Genomic DNA, 14,763 nt, shown 5'->3' on the forward strand with positions numbered 1-14,763 from the left:
GAAAAATAAAAGCCAGTGTGAAATACATGGCAGTCTCTAGGGCTGTCTTCTACCCCCAAAATAGCCAACTCTTTAAATCAAGACACAAATGTGTGATAAGTGTCTTCGGCCTATTTAACAGAAAAAAAATGTGACCTTTTCTAGAGAAATATACTGTTAAAGGATAAAAGTACCTGCAGTAACATAAGTGAGACATGCTTGTCTCTTCCAGCTGCTGCTGCCTTTCCGTGGAACTTATCATCTCCATGTTGTAGTTCCTCTCATCACCAGTGGGTGTCGCTGCGGACTCTGGTACCCAAGCCGTCTGTCCGTCTGTCTAGCAAGGATAGGGTGATGTTGTATTGTGAACTGAGAGAGAGAGAGCGAGAGAGAAAGAGAGAGAGAGAGAGAGAGAGAGCACCTCTGCCGCTCTCCTTGCCTTCTCTCCTGTGCGCAGTGCTCCGGCCCGGCCGCTCCTTCCTTCCTTCCTCATTTCCTCCCCACAGCTGGCTGTCTCCTCTCTCGGATGCTGGTTGTGCCTTCTCCTTTCGCACTACCGCCGAGCAGGACCAAATACTTCGGAGGGGTGGAATGACTGACTACCTGTTTTGCATGGTCTGAATTTCGGGAAATTCGCACGTCGGAAAGGAGGGGAGTCAAGAGGGAAAAAAGGAGGCTCTCCATCCTCCCCGAGGGAATTTATTTTACAGTAAGCAGGCGCAATGTCATTCCAGAGTCCTCTTTCCGCTCGTCTCACACCTCCCATTTGTGCAAATGCCTAGAATTTTTTTTGTTGTTGCTAGAGCATGACAGCGTGCTGGGAATATGGCTGCATGTTGTATTGTGTGTGTGTGTCGAAGTGTGTGCCAGATGTTTTTTTTGCTTTTTTGTGTCAGTTTATTCCGAGGCGTGGTGTGGATCGCGCGCGTGTGTGTGTGTCTGTTTTGCTTTTGGCATGATGCGATAAAGGGCTGTGGTGCGCTTGCATTGATCGTGGAGTGAAAATGGAACCCCCATATTTCAGCTTCACTCGCCGTCCATCCATCAGGCCGGGGAATGTGGGGGTCGGAGGAGGGAGGGGGCTGGCTGATGTGAAAATGGTATTAGGCTACTTTCAGACTGACCTAAATATGAGCGATGTTCGCGTGATTATCACGGGTGTCAGCGGCACATCGTGCGCCGGCTGCACCGTCTTTGTGTTGTCTTTGCAGAGCGATGCGTGTGGACGCTCCGTATTGTAGTTTCCCTCAGCCATCACTGAGGCATGTGGACGGATGAAGAGCACCTTGCTGCCTGCGTGCTCCATGTTGAGCACTAAAAGCACCACCACCACCACAGTGTGTTTTCTCGATCAGCCCCAGGCTGTTTCTCCAGCTCTCAACTGTGGAGTAATTAATGTCATTCATCACGTTGCCCCCAAAAAAATCAGTGTGTTTCACCAGCTAACATCATAATGTTTGCTCCTGTCAGTTGTCTGTGGATTTCTGCTCTATGACCTGGCAGAAAGTGGGGTTTCCCACTGCCGGCAGAATTAGCCCCCACACAGCCTACCAGTACATCTCCAGCCACCATGGGCTGCATGGCCGTTTAGATCCATAATCTAGGGCTAATTCCTGTGTTTTCTCTTATGGACTATAGGGCTTTCGCTCACTGATCCCCCTTGAAACTGAGAAGCTGGCTAGCCTCAATATAAGAAGTTTAATGTGATGGACATTAGGGGGTTAACCAGCAGAGCAGATAATGTAGGACAGGGAAATGTAACTTGTTGTCAGCAAGCTTATATCATTTTGGCAGTCATTTGTTCATGATGAGGAAGTGAGATATTGAGAAGGTGCAGGGAAAAAAAAAATCACCATTAGTTAGTAACAGTTATGTTTCCTGTCGGTGAACTATTCATCATGACACCAAACAAATGGCAAGGCTGACACTGTTGGCACTTGTACCAAGTGAAGTTATTTAGCTAATGTTTCTGTTAATGTTAGCATGTTAATGACTGTAAACCAGAGGAGTTACTATGTCATCTTTGAGTTACATTTGGATGATTTGAGAACAGCAATAATGTTAGTTTTTTCTAAATAAGGACTGCAAAGGGTGTGGCAAAAATACATGACAAAAATACACTTACATCATCCAGTTTTTGTTTGCAGGTCTGAGGTCATTACCCATTGAAAAATAAAAATAATTATTTGTGAAATTTAGATTTTTAAATGAGCATTTTTATGATACACTATAGAGTGTGTTTTCAGCTGCATCAAACAGAACAACGTGTTGTCTGAATGCTGCATTTACCTTTAAGATTATGCTAAATTACAAGATTAATTGCTGGAGTTATGACAGTAAAAATATAGAGTAGCACATGTCTGTGGGAAGTACTTTAAAGGGAAAGAAACTTTGTTTGGAAACCATTTTTGGTTTAGAAAAGAAGTGCATTTTCTGATGACCTGTTACCTCTCGGTGGGCCCAGTCCACCAATACACAAGTCCATTCTAATAATAACATTTTTCTAATCGTAACCAGAAGCCACAACTAGTAATTAGTAAAATTCAAATAGTTGAAAGACTGAAAAAGGGGGGAAACTGCTAACTGGGTTATGCAAATCTAACATGATCTGCCTCACCTGTGCACTGAAAACCCTTAAATTAACCTTGTTTAAGCAGCCTTTTGGGGGGAATTTTTTAATGGCCAGCTGCAGTGACTATTGGGGTCAATTCAGTTTTAGTTATACAGCACCTGATCACAACAACAGTTGCCTCAAGGAACTTTTAATTGTAAGGTAAAGACCCAATAAAAACAAAGAGAAAATCCCATTAATCGGTTGATTCCCCTTTGACCAAACACTTGGCAACAGTGGGAAGGAAAAACTCCCTTTTAAAAGGAAGAAACCTCAAGCACTTTTATTTTGAAAGTTCACTTGCTGTGAAGTACTTCTTCCCTATGGTCCAACCTACTCAATCCAACCTTCCAACTTCTTAGACTACAACTGGTGTCTAAGAAGTTCTTATCTGAGTTCGTACTGTAGTTGTTATTTAGTGGTTTTTAATCAAAGCTACAGAGAACAAGGATTAATATCGAGAGCTGCAGTTTGTAATGGTGGAGTGCGAGGTCATCTGCAGAATGAGAGACTTGCTAAAGTTTGTATTGCTTATGTATTGACTGTCAGAAAGTACTTTGCAAAAATATTTGCAAAAAATTGTCTTGCACCTTGCATCTCCTGCAAGAGTACAACCTGGCCAGGTCACCAGCTGCAGGGAGCCAAGATGATAAAATAGTTCCATTTCAAACATCTAGCACATACTGATCTCATAACCCCTCAGGGGGTCCCAACATCCAGGTTTGGAACCAGTGACTTACCAGAAGTGACCTCGTAAAGCTTTATAGATATCATTATCATGTTGCAGCTCTGGTATGAGCATGATTACAGTTTCAGCTCCTTGTCTCCAGTATTCATTTGGTCCGGCAGAGTGCTCACACAAACAGCTTGTGTTTACTGACTGCTACAAGCCAGATTTAACACTCTCAGGTGAACCTGCCAGCCACTGTTCTCGTCACACAACATTTAACTGATCAAAGAGCTTCTTTTTCCAAAATGTTCCATTTCCTGAACACGCTGAGCGACATTACAGTCTTCCGAGTGCATTCACCTGCCACTCTGAGATATAATAGTGTACCTCCAACACACCACGCCTTCCCCTTCAGTGCCCCTAACCCCCCCCCCCCCCCCCCCTGTCATTTCTCTGCCTAATTGCTAAAGATTCATGGTGGATAGTCAAGTGACCCCCATAGCCGTAAAGTCTGTAAAGTGATGCACTCTGCCACGGCTCGGAAAAGTAAGAGCCCGTTATCGTCCTCGGCTACTGCAGCCTCAACAGGCTTCATTAAGGTTTTATATTCAGATGATGATGCATGTGATGTGGACAAACTTTTAATAACCTCATACTGACCAATCCAACACACGAATTACTGCTTCCTGTGCAAGATTCAGAATCAAACGATTTCCCTAACTGAGCTCAAGTTACAGATTTATGAATATGATTTGAATACTTACCAAACATGATTTGGTAAGTATTCCTCAGAGATTTGTTCCGATTGTGCAAAATACTGTTTTTACAAAACGTATTGTAACGTAGTGCTAATAGTAATAATCAAGGGGCATTTGAATTTAGGTTTTGTTTTTTCGTATAAAAACATTTTCAGTGCCATTAAAGAATCTTTTTCTTTTTTTATATTCAGCAGCAGTAGTCAGCAATAACCATAGCCTGTATGTGTCACTTTCGGCCTTGTGGCTTGCTCGTTCAGTCTGAACAAACTCGAGTTAATATTTGCTTCAAACAAATATCTGTATCAATGTTTTACGGAAAGGTTCAGCACTGGCTGGGGAAAGGCCGAGGATCGGCCATGGGCCTGTCAAAGACCAGCCAGCCGTTTTAAGTGGCTGTATCCGTCGGGCACAGGTGAACCAGGCTGTCTCTCACCCCGGTGGGATCTGTGCGAGCCTAAATGTAATGTTCCCAGGTATTAGCAAATTTACATGCTGTTATAGGTGGTGACTATCACAAAAGCGAGATCTAAGTTAAAACATTGCGTAACCTAAATAGACTTATTAGACTGGTCCTTATTCGGTGACACTCAGCACTTTAAAGTGTGAGTATTCACAGCATTCTGAGGCAGTTCATTCAAAATTTGACTTGTTCAAAGCTCAACATAAAGTATGGGATGTGGATTGGTTCTTATTTAGTGCCTTTCTACTCAATTGAGCACTCAAAGCACTTTCTACCGCAAATCACACAGTGTTTTTATCTATGCCTAAACGCTTTCTCACAGTTGCATACGCACTTGTGCAAGAAGGCATGTGGGCTGGGGGGCTCAGGGATCAATCCACCGACCTTCCAAATAGAAAAGGACCCGCTCTACCACCAGAGCCACAGCTGCCCCTTCAGTGATGAAATTACAGAGGAAAAAAGGTCTTCAATTTCTATTAGACATATTATACATACACTATATAATAGCATATAGGGTTTTGACAAATAATTCATTAGAATAAAACATCGTATGACCTACTTTTGCAGGTGCATTACTATATTATCATTTCTCTTGCCTCTATAGTGATATTATGTAAGATTTACAGATAAAATACTAATGTCCTCTGCAGATTATTGACATTAATACTAGTGTAATTATTATAGTGACTAATTGTCAACAAAGTAAAATATCTCACTTGTGCATTATCATGTCCATACCACAGGGCAGCTCTCTTCCTCTGGCTATTAATTTCAAAGCCATCATTACAGTAATAACATGATGTAAAAATGGCATACAGGGAAAACTGAGCTATGAATTGTAGGTAAAGCCTTCACTATCTACATCCATTGTCCTAACCAGATAATCTCTGTTGATAACCTTGTTCTGAAAAAGAGAGAGACATGGACACAGAGAGAGAGAAGAGAGAGAGAGATTGTGTTGCCAGGTCATTGTATTCCAATCATGGCAGTATCTGATTCATATCACACAGCAGGCTCCCCCTCCCACCGTCAGTGTGTAGATGGAGAGATAGGTTGCCTGGTCAACAACCTCTTTATTGTGTGAACCACTCAGAGCAGAAACACAGCAGGAGATGCAAGAAGCAGGACAAGGTGCCAACACCATGGGCAGCATTTTGTAAAACCTGGTTAAAGAACAAATGAAACTAAAGCAATAAAAAAAAAAGAAATGAAGAATTATTTAACAAAGTTAACAAATATATCAAACATCAACGATTGTCACTATGACTTTGTGTTCTCAGGGGAAAGTGAAAGAAATTCATGTACAGTGAGATAAAAACCCCTCTCAACCTAACTGGTCGCAGCAGATGGCCCCGCCCCTCCCTGAGCGTGGTTCTGCCGGAGGTTTCTTCCTGTTAAAAGGGAGTTTTTCCTCCCCACGGTCCCTAAAGTTCTTCGCTCATAGGGGGTCATATGATTGTTTGGTTTTTCTCTGTATGTATTATTGTAGGGTCTGTAGAGTCTGTAGGCGCTGTAGAAATAAAATTTAATTGAAATTGAAAAATCCTTCAAGAAAATGTTACAAATTATATGTCTCTTTGTATTTTTTTGGTTGTTTTTAGCATGACCTCTAATACTGACCTGATCTTCTTTACAGAGATAATTAATGACTTCTCGTCAGTTGAATTCTCATATCCACACACATTTGCAGGTGATCGGCTTCTCTTGTGCCAGTCCTTTACCTTAACTCAGTGGCGGAGGGGGGTGGCTTACTGGGCTTAAGCCCGGGTTGTTTTTTCAGAAGTGTAATTTTTTCATAGTTATATGCCTGGCTGACAACTGTATAAAACAAAAAACTACACACAATATTCGAAGCACATAGTGCACACTGTGGGAATTTACGACTGTGCGTAAATCCCCCCTAATATTGGTATGTTCCGAGCTCAGGCACTAAGCGGGGCGGGGCAGCTTGCTGCCTACGAGTGAGCTGTTGGAGAAACGGAGCTAGGCGGACAGAGGAGAACTGAAGTTTGACCAGGTACCAAAGCAAATCATTCGTACTGTACAAATAATGTAAATATGACGGTGTATCACGAAAGATTGATATCAAATGGATCACTTGACCCATATTACGTTACTTGCTCTTCAAGTGAATCAACAAATGGCGAAATGAAAAGCTGAACAACAACAATGCTGTTTCTTTAGAGAGTCTTAGCTTACATGTGTTTATTTCATATTTTCAGTTGTTTCCCTCCACGGCTAAATAAATCGGTTTCAGTAATGCACTGATATACAAGAATGGACATAAGGAGCTTCTTTCAAAGAAAAAACTCTGGTAAATGTTATTTTATATATTATGCTTTGTATGTTGTTCAGTATATTTCATGTATATGCAAAACAAGAGGAACTTCAGTACACAGCAGTATATTCACAGTTTAAACCAGATATTTACATACACTTTATGGAAAACACAAGAACATTTTTTTTTACTGTTAAACATCAATTTAGAGTAAACTTGTTTTGTTTTGGATAAATAAATATTGAAATATCTTTTGAATTAGTTAAATATCAGAATAAAGAGAGACAGAGCTGTCTATTTTTATCACTTTCATCAAATTTAGGAGTACATATACACTAAGTTTATTGTTAATTAATAAGAAAACTGCAGATGATTCCATTCTGAGCTGAAGAAGCTTCTGATTGGTTCGTAGAGTCCATGTGAGTAAATTGGTGGCACACCTGTGGATGCATATAAGGCAAAACACAGAGCCTGTTTCTTTAAAATGGGAAAATCAAGAGATGTCAACCAAAACACCTGGAAAAGAATTGTGGAGCTCCATAAGTGTGGCTCAAGTTTGAATACAATTTGGTGCCATTTACAATTAAGAAATACAGACAATTTATCTCTTTACTCTTAAAGTTAACAAATATGTTTTTTATATTTATCAATCTAAAAAAATAAACTTTTAGTCTGATTTGATGTTACAAGTAAAAAAGTGTTTTTATCTGAAGAGTTTGTAAATATCTGGTTTCAACTGTATATTTGATGATTGTCAGCACAAAGAGGGAGAGAGAGAGGAACAGAGAGCTGGATGGAGAATGGGGACAGAACAGAGAGGGAACAAGAGCAGGTGAGACACACATGTTAGTCAAATGGTTGTTTACCAAAAGTATCACTGTATCATAGGTACTCATGTATCTCGTACCTAGTGTTTCTTTTTAGGTTTGTTATTTTTCAAATTCTATATTTATTAAGTTATGCAGGCTTGTTTGCACAACAAGGCTAAATAATTATATAAACTTTTCTGAATCTAAATAGTGTACTTTGGTAGAATTAAAAAATAAGTGTAGTGCAGGTCTATGATGATGATTTTTAGTGCTACTATCATCTAGTTCTGATTCTGGTTCTGTCTTGGTTAAGTCCTAAGTGCTCCTGATTTTGAACTGTTGTAGTCCTGTTTTAATTCCAGATCAGTTCTGGGTCTGGTTGAATTGGGGTTTAGTCCTCGTGTCTTGATACAGCCCTGACCTTGTTCTGCCTTGCTCCTTAATTAAAAAACTAGTTTAAGGTGTCCTGCACATGTGATTAAAAAAAAAAAAAAGGAAAAAATCCCACATGCATACCACCCTTTAGGGTTAAGCCCCGGGTGTTTCAAATGTCTGGCACCGCCTCTGCCTTAACTTTTCCAAATCGTCAGCTCATTTATCTATCTATTATGTATTTATCACCAGTTTCCAGTACTGGATAAGTCATTAAGTTCTCAGAAATCTCATTCACACCCACGCATTTTAGTGAACTTTCACAAGACAGTGAAATATTTCTAAAAAAATCTTCTGTCCAGACTTTTATACTATCACTCATGCCTGGGAATCACTCTTAGGGTTTTCGATTTAAGTATGTCACAGCCCACATTTAAGTTAATGCTTGCAGCTTTTTTTTTAATTTAATTCAAATATTTGAACACACACAACATCCGACTGACCAAAGTGTTAAGGCTGAGGTTTAAAAATGCGACATTGTGAAGGTCTCCTTTGAATTTACCTGTATTTACAAGGACGAGAACCCAGATTAGTGAGTGAAGAACTCAACTTTGAGTGTATCTAAATGGAAACACTCACGGAAATTTGCAGTGCCGCTGTTGACATTTGCTGTTTGGACACCATGTGAGCACCTGCAGCACAGCTTGGGCGTTTAACTGAATGACTACCAACCATATCCTCTGTTTGCAGCTTTCACTCATGGGTTGGACTGGTTCGCTAATGGATGATGGCAAATAACAGCTGCACTTTGCTCTCCTGTCTTAGGTACTGAGTGGTTTTCTCTTCTCTGCTTTAAGAGGGGAGAGGAGCAGAACAGTCGCTACATGAAGAGGGTAATGGCTGTTTGTCAAATGCGTCATTCTTTCACCTGAGTTTTGTTCATTTTACCTGATGGTCGAGTGTTTCAGCTGCAAAAGTCTCCTAGCAAAATTGCTTTGCACCTACATTTGCTGTGGCTTTTTTTTTTAGAGAAAAAGCAACCATGGCTGTGAATATGTGCTCAGTTAAACAATGACATTTAGTTCAATTTAGTAACCACATGGAGCAAGCCGCAGCCTGCTCAGCCAGAAGGCCATCGCACTACTTTTTAATCACTGCAGCACATTAGCAAATTAATGAGTAATGGATAAATGAGAGGCATCTTTCATCTCTGTGTTAAGCCAAGTTGGGGCCAGTGCTCTCATCATTGTTTCAACGAGTCCACCGTTCTCTTTGTGTCTGGCAAAGCTCAGACCTTGCATTTCCCTCTGCACCGAGGGAAACAATAATACTCCTAATCCACCTTTCACTGCATTGCTCACCCAATCAATCCCCCACGGAGTAAAACGCCAGCAAATCGTGGTTGCCGAGTTGTGGTTGCTGTGGCAACATGGACTCGGGTTTTTCTGTGATGTCAGCCAGGTACGGGTGGCAGTTTATGCTCTAACAAGGCAGACCCTTGTTGGGGATAATGAGCAAGACTCTGCTGTCATGGCGATGACTCTTTTTGTGCGTGAGGGGAGGTCAGCGAGGGGCGACTCCCAATTAGCTTGGAGTGTGTGAGGGAGACATTGAGTAGGTGGGTGGGAGAGTTGCCCCCCTGGACTTTGCTGTTTTATGTTGCGTGTGAAATGTACTTTTTGGCAATATGTTTAACAATGCTAAAAAATATTTATCATAATGGTTGTGGACTTTGAAATGGTTGTTTTAACAATGAGATTAGAAAAGACTTCTGCCTGTAGTAGAGTGAACAGAAGGCTCTTGCCTTGTTAGTTCATTCATAGTTAGTTCCAATACATTTGAAGTAAAACGCAGCCCAATGAGCGCCACAGGTGGGATTAATGGTATTGTGAACCTGCCTTCAAGCATCCTTAATTTGTGACCGTGACAGGGTAGTGTTCACTTTTTTTTTCCTTTTTTTTTTTTTAAATAAAAAAAATCTTTTAAGTTACAACAGCATGTTAATACAAAACTTTGAATATACAATACTTTGCTGTTCAGTATTTACAATACCCCAAAAGATAACAGAAAGACAAGAGAAGAAAAACAAACAAAAAACAAAACAAAGCAAAACACAAATATAAAAATAAAATGTATAAGGGACACTCAGTGTACAGTTAACCACAATAGTGATATAGAGATTTAGTATCAGATAAGGTGGTTTTAAATTTTAAAAACATTTTAAATGTTTCCATGTATGTTAGAAATGGCTGCCACGCCTTAAGAAATTTGGTGGTGTAACCTGCCAGTGTATATCTCATCTTTACCAAATGCAAAAACCTCATGAGCAAGCCACTGTTCATGTGTGGGAGGAGCTTCCTGTTTCCATCCTATAAGTACAAGGTGCCTTAATGAGTGAAGCAAAGGCAACAGAACTCAAATCGTATTTTGAGAAAGTGACATTTTGAGGTATCACTCCAAAGATAGCAGAAGGATCAAATGTAACGTTATGTATCTCTGAAAAGGTATTAAATATAGAGACCCAATAGTTATGAGTGTTCACTTGTTTTTGACACCACCAAGGCTAATGAACAACAGATGAAAGAACAGGACCTGGTTTTCCACTGCTCTGCTCCCCCTTATGGAAAAATACCCCAAAAGATAATGGGATGCATCAGTGTGGACAGTATTCAGAAAGAAACATTAGCATCTAATCATTGTTTAGGGAGAACCTAATGCCCGAGTCTTTCTGATTCTGATTCTGATTCCCCTCCCTGGTTAGGCTGGAGTCAGTGTGCAACTAGCTGAGAAAAAGATTGAGAATTCTGTCTGATATCAGGCTCATTTTTGTGCTAATTCAACTCCCAACCAAATGCACAACAGCTAACAAGTGATATTCCACATTTGCAGTCAACCTATTTAAAGAAATTATCATAGTTTGTTCTAGTTTGAATTTGCTGCATCACAGAAAAATGCTATTACGTTATATTGCATGGAACATTTAGTAAATAACGCATCATCACTTGATTTTGAACCAGGCGTCAGGGTTTCTGACTGCAGAAAACAAGAGAAGTAAACTTGTCTTCCCAGTCGATGTCCATTTCATTTCATTTTTTTCTTTGGGGGGGTGTTAAATTCTTGCATGCTCATATTCTGCCCTCTATTTACCCTCCACTGCACACTCACACACATAAAGGCAGTGATGCTCTATTGTCCCAACAAAGGAAGCAGCTCTTGTCTCGTGTTTACCCACATGAAATTTAGATTTAGATTGCGTGCCCTCGCTTCTTTGCATATGTGTGTTGTTGTGTTTTTTTGACTCGGTGGGCGTTGGAGGACCGTCGACTGCAGCCTGACAGCCGCTCTTTGTTCTCACTTTTACGAGTAAGTGGGCCTTACATAATTACGAATGAGCTTTCTATCTTTAATGCTGCCGGGAGAAAGCATGCAAAGCTTTTGGAGCTGTAAAGCTAAAAAAATTAATAATTAAAAAAAATGACACATTGTGGTCAAACACCCATTCAACACTTATCACCCTGTTGAGAGCAGTTCTCACTCTGCTTTACTCCACCGCCTGGGTTCTTTGGAAGCGGCAGAGGATATTACACAGGACGTTCCTGCCCCCCCTTTTTTTCTTATTGTTACTTTTTTTGTGTGCTCCTAAGGGCTTTTGTTGGTGAATAAACACTGTAGGTTGTCCCAACCACTCCACCTTCCACTCCTCCATTGCTTAGTTTCATTTCTTGCTGACAGTGTGGTTTGTGTGGGGTCTGTTACAGACTGCACGGTGTCAGTGCAGTGTCCTTGATTATTTTGTGACCGATAACGCTTTCGATGTGCTGCAAAGGAAAAAAAAATCCCCTTAAGTGGCTATTAAATGCCATAAAAAAATAAAAATGACCACACCACCAATTAAATGTGCCGAGGATGAAAAGCAAAGGAGTTCTTCAAAAATGGAGGGCAGTGTTATCTGTTCTCTTTCTGACAGTTTTTATGTCCTAAGCATTTTTTAAACTTTAAAGGGCATTTTGGTGCCCCGAGTGCTCATTAATTTCGAACCCTTTGCCAGCAGTTGCTTGCCTGCAGTTTTCTAAGAGTGTGTGTGTGTGTCTGTGTGTGTGTACACGTGTGGTAGAGGAAGTGGCGTCTGGCCAGTTGGGTGCTGCTTTGTCTGGCTTTAATGCCTCTTCATTCACTGTACTCACATCCAGCCAGCGCCCTGACAGTCACTAATCTCCTCTTTATCTTAAAGGTTTGCTCAGCACTTCGGCGTCCCATTCAGGCAGCTGCAAACCAAAGATTTGAGGCAGCAGCGTGGACCTCCATGTTGATAGATCTACTCTGTTCTTTAAAGTAGTGAGGTTGGAAAAGCTCCAACCTAGCCGTAGTAGCGTTTTTCTCTGTATCCAGAGTTAATCCCAGATAGTGGATACATTTGGGCCTAATCTGGGCTACTTTTACCATGACAGGCACGGTATTGGCAAATGTTCTGTAGGCCAGACATGACCTCAAATGTCACAATGCCCATCTGGCCTTTATGAAACGGACACGTGGTTGAGTTGCAGGCTGACCCAACACTGTTAGGCAAGGCCAAATGTAGCACAAAGAAAACTGCATATGTAGGCCACACTTCAGCTGAACCCTCATCGCGTTCTAGAAAGACTGGGCATCTTTGTGATGTGTGTGGCTCGTACCTGTGGCTTATGCTCATAGGCAAAAGCCATTTTATTCACACACAAGAGCATCCATAATGAACAGTTGTGGAGTAGCTCAGATAATGTAGTGCACAGCTATTTGGAGAGGATGGATGGTGGACCGACAATGCTTAAATGCACGGTCAGACAGCCACCAGTTTGTCCCAAACGATATTTAAAAATAGTATATTACAAAGACACAACAGCATTGCACAGGTTGCTGTTGCAACCGTGTTCTCTCTGTGAGCCGACTTGCAATTGTTACATGCATTCCCAGTATATTTGCTACTGCTACTCCCAGTTGTTCCCAAACACTGAACTATTTCAGAAAATGTTCATTGTTGCTTAAGGGCTATGTATCTACTGTCTACGGTGAAGCCCTTGGGAAGCACAAAGACTGATAAATTGCCCAAAGGGATGTCACTTGAGTCATCGTTTTTGTGATTACAAGTTTGAAATGTGGATGTGAAGTAGAAAAGAGTAAAGTTACCTCACCTCTGCTTCAAGCAAGCACCTGGAGGCTGGCATAATAAGTTTTTGGCTGTCAAGCTGCATTGTGTTAATGTAACGTTATTATAGGGCAGCACGGTGGCACGGTGGTAACCACTGTTGCCGCACAGCAAGAAGGTTCTGAGTTCAATTCCAACATCAGGCCGGGGTCTTTCTGTGTGGAGTTTGCATGTTCTCCCGTGTTTGCGTGGGTTCTCTCCGGGTACTCCGGCTTCCTCCCACCGTCCAAAGACATGCAGCTTGTGGGGATAGGTTGATTGGAAAATCCAAATTGCCATTAGGTGTGAATGTGAGCGCGAATGGTTGTCTGTTGTCTGTCCCTGTGTGTTGGCCCTGTGACAGACTGGCGACCTGTCCAGGGTGTACCCCGCCTCTCGCCCTATGACAGCTGGGATAGGCTCCAGCGCCCCCCGCGACCCTGAAAAAGGATAAGCGGAAGCGGATGGATGGATGATTACTGAGAAAAACTGGTTACTCTTTTTGCAATGCTGCTTTCCTTAAGGGTTCCTTACGTCAACGTGCAAGACTTGACTGCCCACCTCTGCGCTTTGACGTCACCGAGTTGTCAGTCTCTGCGCAGGTCTTCCAAAGTGCACGAGTCCAGTGCCACTGAGACCACTCCGCATGGCCATCTACAACCCATGTACAACAGTGCAACAAGTTTATTTTGTGTGTGCATGTGGTTGTTTAACAGAATAAGCACATTGAACTCTTAAATATACACAGATTCTAATTCTCATAAACTTAAGAGTTAATCCATTACAAATACATAAAAGCATGTATTGGTTTGTGGAAGCCGCCATGTTGCCCTGCCATCTTTATTATAGTGCCCAAGATGGCATCATGTTTGTCATAAGAGAGCAACCACATACGCCAGATATAACTTATTGTCAGCGGATTAGAGGCCTGACCCTCATGTCTCCAGACAGCTGACAATTGAACATAACGTGAGTCATCAGGTTTACTGATCTATCAGTCATTGCCGTTAATGAATGGCTTGGTACGCTCACACCGAACAACCAGAATGAAGACAAAATTGTAATACAATTGTGTTTTTCCCCCCTCTGGATATTATTTTTATTTTGCTGGAAACATTAAGAGGGGTAATTAGCTGTAAAGGTCTTGTTATGGGAGGTTTAGATGCAAAACAAGCAGTGCAAATAATGAGAATGCTGTTTCCAGTCAGTGCCCGTCAAAGTCGTCCCTCCCCACCACACCCGCGCTGTTAGTGCAGTGCTCTGGATTTGGGATTGGCTGAAATGAGTGTTGTCATTGATCTGCCTGGCCAGAGAAGCACACAGGAGCAATCAATAGAGGACCACCTTAGCCAACCATTTAGTGAATGAGCCGGCTATATGAAAGCTAAAATCCAATTCACATTTTAATAACAGTAATGTTTTTCCATCATCATATTTTCCTTTACGTTCGAGGTTATTTTTAACCCAGACTCTTTGGGAATTTGGAAACTGATTATAATGCAGATCAGACTTTTTAAAGATTTTCATCGGCACATCTGAGACAAAGCAGAGACTGAAGTATTTTAAACAGCTTTGAAGACAGAGAATAAACAGGACATTTGCAACTGGGAAACAGATGTAAATGAAGTGAATCAGCTATCAGACACTCTGTTTGCTAGACAAAAT

The 14,763-nt window shown here is 41.4% G+C and overlaps 1 protein-coding gene across 3 annotated transcripts in view; it reads left to right on the plus strand.

Annotated features, from left to right (window-relative positions):
• Positions 1–346: 346 nt before the first annotated feature.
• Positions 347–14,763, plus strand: part of ctnnd2b (catenin (cadherin-associated protein), delta 2b) — a 206,509-nt gene continuing 192,092 nt past the window's right edge. Inside the window, exon 1 of one of the 3 annotated variants that reach the window (XM_085142179.1) lies at positions 347–7,588. In XM_085142179.1, the coding sequence (XP_084998305.1) occupies positions 7,504–7,588 (85 nt within the window). In that variant the 5' untranslated portion in view covers positions 347–7,503. The remainder of the gene's footprint in view (positions 7,589–14,763) is intronic. The other 2 variants (XM_085142180.1, XM_085142177.1) reach the window with 2 other exon arrangements.

The sequence above is a fragment of the Neolamprologus multifasciatus genome, chromosome 18, assembly GCF_963576455.1.
Source record: "Neolamprologus multifasciatus chromosome 18, fNeoMul1.2, whole genome shotgun sequence".
In the NCBI taxonomy this organism is placed as follows: domain Eukaryota; kingdom Metazoa; phylum Chordata; class Actinopteri; order Cichliformes; family Cichlidae; genus Neolamprologus; species Neolamprologus multifasciatus.